Here is a 5332-nt window from a genome sequence, read left to right on the forward strand (position 1 = left end):
GTGTGTGTGTGTGTGTGTGTGTGTGTGTGTGTGTGTGTGTGTGTGTGTGTGTGTATGTGCGTGTGTGTGTGTGTGAGAGAGGCTGTACTTCAACTTTGGTGTGATTTCTCATCAGCTGCAGCAGGGCACTGTACCTGTCTCCTACACGGTGACCCCAGTCCCTACTCACGGTCTCACAGCGCCTTTGTGTAGCAGTCAGCATCTTCCACCTACCTGCTCCTCACAACAACAGGTCCCTGCCTGCAGCGTGGTCTTCAGCACTGGACAACACTACCACCCGGTGAGAGGCATAAAACAGTGTAAAAGTTAGTAGGAGTGTGTGGGTTTCTTTGTTGATTTGAAAAATAAAACACTTTGTTCTGTGCAGTTTCTTTAAAAGAAAACTAAAGTGAGCAACAAAAGTGTGCCAAAACCTTTCCTGTTTGAGGAAACTAGTTAGTTTTCTCAGTTGTGGCTGCCACCTTGTGGTGAGACTACATATTACAGTGACCCCCATTTTATTTCTCTCTTCTCTTCCACTCTCTTCCAGATGATACAGGCATGTTCAGTGCAACATTTGCCAGTGCCCTATGCCTTTCCCTCACTGCTATCCAGTGATCCTCAGTTCCTGCTTCACCCTCCACCTCACATGTCTCACCACCCGCCCCACCTCGCCACACCCGGACAGTTCCTGCCTTTCCAGACACAACAGCCGCGTTCGGTACGTGATCAGCTTTACTGGCAATGACCTATATCGCTGTGTGCAATACATGCAGTGACTTATATCTGGTTTTATAAAGACTTTAAACAGTGTCAGTGCTAGTCAAACACAGGTGTGTTATTTGCCCAAAGTTGCTGTTGCTGTTTGTTATACTAAAGGTAGAATACAAGAAATGTTGCTAAAACTAGACCAGTATATTTGTTTAATTTGTCCAAGTGTTTTATTTAGCTACAGATGAGAAGTTATAGAGTGAATTGGTGTTCTTTTCTGTTTCTTATTCCACATTACAAGACGTGTACATTTTATTTTTTTCTTCAAGTTACAAATATTAAGATTTTACATGTTACATGTCTTAATGTGTCTCTTTAAGAGTAGTCGAATTATTGGAGTTACAACTTTTAATATTAATTAAACTGTCAAGCCATCAGTTATAAATTATGTTATTAAAATATGCTGTTTTGTGATTTTGCTGAAATCTCCAAAGAAAAAAAAATAGGACAGCAAACATGTCTAACCCGCCATAACGCCTGGTATGCTTTCGTCATTTAATCACAGCCCTTACAGAGGATTGAAAATGAGGTTGAGCTTCTGGGAGAGCAGCTTTCAGTGGGTGGAGGTTTCAGCTATGCCCACCATCACCATCACCATCACCACCAGCCGCCCTCTGCTCTGGCGCCTTCAACACCGCTCCAGTTCCTTTCACACCACGACCCCCTGTCACAGGAGCTTTTTACAGTGGTGAGTAGATTTGTCTAATCAGATGTTCATTTATGTTACAATGTAGGATTTTTGTAACATGAAATTTTTAACCATAGTGTAATACATTTTTTCCATCTCTTTTGCTGTGTCTTAGCCCTATCCTCACTTTATGCCTCGGCGATTCACAAGCCGGCGTTACCGTTCTCAACAGGCAGTACCCCCGTCTCCCTACCACCCCAGCTTCCTGCCTTACTTCTTGTAAGTTCCTTCTTAAAAAAAATTCTGTTGGAACTACGTGGCTGAATTTGCAAGAGATTTGAGTGTACCTCAGGATGGTAATGAATGCAGTGTATTAAACTTCTTCATGCTCTTCATCCACCACAGGTCCGTGCTTCCTATGCCTCCAAATGTGGCCCCTGCTATCAGTCTAGAACTGGATGTGGATGATGGAGAGGTGGAGAACTACGAGGTAGAACAAACTGCTGTCGAGCTGTCACATTTTTCATTTTGTTTGAAAATACTGCATCGTAGAATCAAGCGACAGTTAATATGATGACTGTTTTTTTTGTAAACATGTCCTTTATCTTCGAAATCTTCAGGCCCTGTTGAACCTCGCAGAGCGTCTGGGAGAGGCCAAGCCCAGAGGTCTAACTAAAGCAGATATAGAACAGCTTCCATCATACAGGTTCAACCCCAACAACCATCAATCTGAGCAAACACTGTGAGTACCTTTTTGCGTGGATTTTCTTTTGTTTTGTGAGCAGTTGCAGGTGTTTGCGCAATTTAAAATGTTAGCCCAAGACCATGTGTAAAAAACGCTCCTAACATTTGTCTTTCAGGTGTGTGGTGTGCATGTGTGACTTCGAGTCACGCCAGCTTCTGAGAGTATTACCCTGTAATCATGAGTTCCACACCAAGTGTGTGGACAAGTGGCTTAAGGTGAGTGATGACATTCTTTTATTAGGATAACGGTAATAAATTCCACTGAGGTTGTGAAGCTCAGGCAGAGCAGTCATGGCACAGCAAATAACTGACAACTGAACTTCCAAACAGATATTGCCTCACTCGTGTTTATATCTAGCAGCCTGCATTCTCCTGACTTGTAAATCACTTCAGTAAACAGAAAAATTACACACTTTATTTGCTGTGCTGTTTGTATTTGGTACATTAATAATTTAGGTTCTTTATTTAATTTTTTCCCAGGCTAACAGGACCTGTCCTATCTGTCGAGCCGATGCCTCTGAGGTACAACGGGACTCTGAGTGACCTCCTATAAATATCCACAATCCCTGGCTCCCTGTTGGATGCACCAACCAATCAGTGAACTTCCTTACCCCTTTACCACAAGCCTTTGCTTACACATAACTGGGACCAGTGCTCATTAATCCTTCACTCTATCCCACCAGACACTGAATGGTAATTCTCACCTGGGATCAGCATTTATAGAAGTGTGGAGACTTTTTGCTGACTCGTGCTTACTTCATCACTGGACTTCATAGGCCTTCCGTTTTTGGACTATTAGACCCTGCTACCCTGCCTTCTTCTGATGGTTAACGCTCACTATAAATGGCCTTTAAAAACACACCCACGACACAGTGTCATGTGCAGGTGGACATATATGTATGTATTTAAAAAAAAATGGCATTATGAACCCTTCTGAATTGTGAACTGTTAAGTTCTGGTAGTGGAGAGAAGTACAGGCTTATTTGAAAACCACCTGTATAGTTGTACTAACAAACACTGAGGGGGGAAATTGGCAGTCCAAAGATTATATTTTCGTTATTGTTCTTCTGGTTATAATTAAGCAGTCCCATTTTTGGTGTGCAGAGACTGACCTTTTTAACTAGACTCATTATAATTGTGCAGCAGAATGAGCCAGTTTAATTTCTCTGTGTGTATTCTTGCATTCCTTGGTTTCTGAGCAGTCTGTATAGGGTGAAACAAAGATACTGTACACTGTGTGACAAAGAGTGAGCTACTTTGGAACAGTGAAAAAATACACTTTATTTTCTCTATCCGAGTGTCTGTGCGCGAGTGTTTTTTCAGCAGTGTGAGCCTTTTCACTTGTGGGGATGTGAGTTTTACACCTCCTGTAGAATTTATGCAGCCTATGTGGTACAGTGCATTTACTTCCTAAATTGTTTCCACTCTACTTCAGATTGATTTAGACCCAGTGAAGGTCAAGGGTAACTTCAGATCTTCACAACCAAGGTTCTTGGGAAGCTGACAGTGCGTCTTTCTTTTTTAAACCACACATTTGAATCTACATCTGTTCCTTCTTCTCTAAAACAAGTATAGGTTTAGTTTTTTCCCCTTAAAAAACAGAAAATATATTTATCAACATCTCAACATGCTCAGTAAGCTCCTCCTCCAAGACATATTTGATAAATATGGTTGAATTAATTAAAACTCAACAATTTCATCAATCCTCAGTATATTATAATTTTAATGGGAATATGGTATTTAAAATGTGACTGTCTGTTTTTGGTACCTTTCTATACTTTTGGCAGGTAGCGATTCCAGTGTTTTCCCCATCACTCACGGGGAAGAAGTTTAAAGAGTCTTATAAGGTCACCGTTAAATCTACTTTGGTTCACTGGTGGATTTTTCACTTCAGCACTTTAATATGTAGATTTATGACCTATACACACTCTTTTCTAAGAAAAAGAAGCATTAATGCATAAAAAATACAGATGTTCTTCAAACATCATTTTCCAGTATTGACTACACCCTCAATATATCAGTTCTTTCAAATTCCCACAGTTTATTTCCAAAGGTGTTTATTCTCGGTATCTTAATAATGATCATCAGTCATGATATAACTAATAAACCTCAAGCACAAATCAGGCTTTCAAATGTAAATCCCGAATGGTCAATATTTTTAAGATGACAAGCTAACATGGGCCATAAAAAGTAAAGTGGAAGTTCAGTGCGGCACCTGCAGTGTCTTCCATCTGACATGCCTTTTTATCCAATCTGATTTTCTCCTGGTAGAACTCGTATTTCTTCACTGTTGCCACATCAGATGGAAACATTAATTCAAAGTGGATTTCTGCTTTCCAGAATCTGGAAAGAACATTGGTTTATCCAAAACACTTCTTTAGTGTTATCAGACGTTTTTAAAAAGACAACAACTCTTATTTAAACAATGGGAATCAATGTTTTTCTTCTTCATTTCTGTACGCATCCCTTTTGTGTCTTAGAATCGTTTTTTGTTGGACAGTTTTTCGTTGCTTGATACACTAGCAATTACCTCAGTCCCACTATTTATGTCTTTTCAGAAAATGGCACAACCAGTATGCTTAGTGTGCATCTGTTCATTTTCCATGCAATTTGTTGGGTTGTTTGATATATATTCCTTTAAACTCTATGAAACTTTCATTAAAGTGGTGTCATAGTAGTTTCATTATGTATTATATCTGTAACCAAAATCGTTTGAAGGTCTGTTGATGATGATAATGAAATTTTTAACAAACATTTGTACATTTTGTATGAGAGTTGTTACTAGTAATACTTTATTAAGTAGTGCAATGATTTTTTTTTTTAATCCCTTACCCTGTCTTTTGGATTTCAAAAGCTGGTTCAATAATAAATGTATAACATGCTCTTCTAAAACACTGTGGTATCATTACTCTTTCCTCAGCATTTTGTTTCCTTCATCCTGTAAATTATCATCTCCAATGAACTGTCCACATAAGTGAAGTGCTTTTTACAACAATCCTCTTGGTGGCAGTGCAGTTCTGCAATCCAGGTAATCCTCCTGCCTGAGCCACGTGACTTCTCACATTTACCATAGACAGTGCTTTCTTGGCCTTGGAAATGTTAGTTTCTTTTTTTCAAGGGGTTAATTTAAACCTTTGCTTGGGCAAGGATCTGGTCCTAGGGTCCTGGGATTAACAACAAACATTTCTTTTCTTTTTCTACGGTTTTTAA

General features: G+C 39.6%; 1 protein-coding gene across 1 annotated transcript in view; it reads left to right on the forward strand.

Moving 5' to 3' along the window:
- The window catches only part of rnf38 (ring finger protein 38), a 25453-nt gene extending 20439 nt beyond the window's left edge, over positions 1 to 5014 (forward strand). Inside the window, exons 6-13 of the mRNA XM_005944867.3 lie at positions 116 to 280; positions 530 to 700; positions 1256 to 1438; positions 1554 to 1657; positions 1784 to 1868; positions 1999 to 2120; positions 2239 to 2338; positions 2603 to 5014. Coding sequence (XP_005944929.1) covers positions 116 to 280; positions 530 to 700; positions 1256 to 1438; positions 1554 to 1657; positions 1784 to 1868; positions 1999 to 2120; positions 2239 to 2338; positions 2603 to 2665 — 993 coding nt within the window. The 3' untranslated portion in view covers positions 2666 to 5014. The remainder of the gene's footprint in view (positions 1 to 115; positions 281 to 529; positions 701 to 1255; positions 1439 to 1553; positions 1658 to 1783; positions 1869 to 1998; positions 2121 to 2238; positions 2339 to 2602) is intronic.
- Positions 5015 to 5332: the final 318 nt, after the last annotated feature.

The sequence above is a fragment of the Haplochromis burtoni genome, unplaced genomic scaffold, assembly GCF_018398535.1.
Source record: "Haplochromis burtoni strain Fernald_Lab_line unplaced genomic scaffold, NCSU_Asbu1 Contig_421, whole genome shotgun sequence".
In the NCBI taxonomy this organism is placed as follows: domain Eukaryota; kingdom Metazoa; phylum Chordata; class Actinopteri; order Cichliformes; family Cichlidae; genus Haplochromis; species Haplochromis burtoni.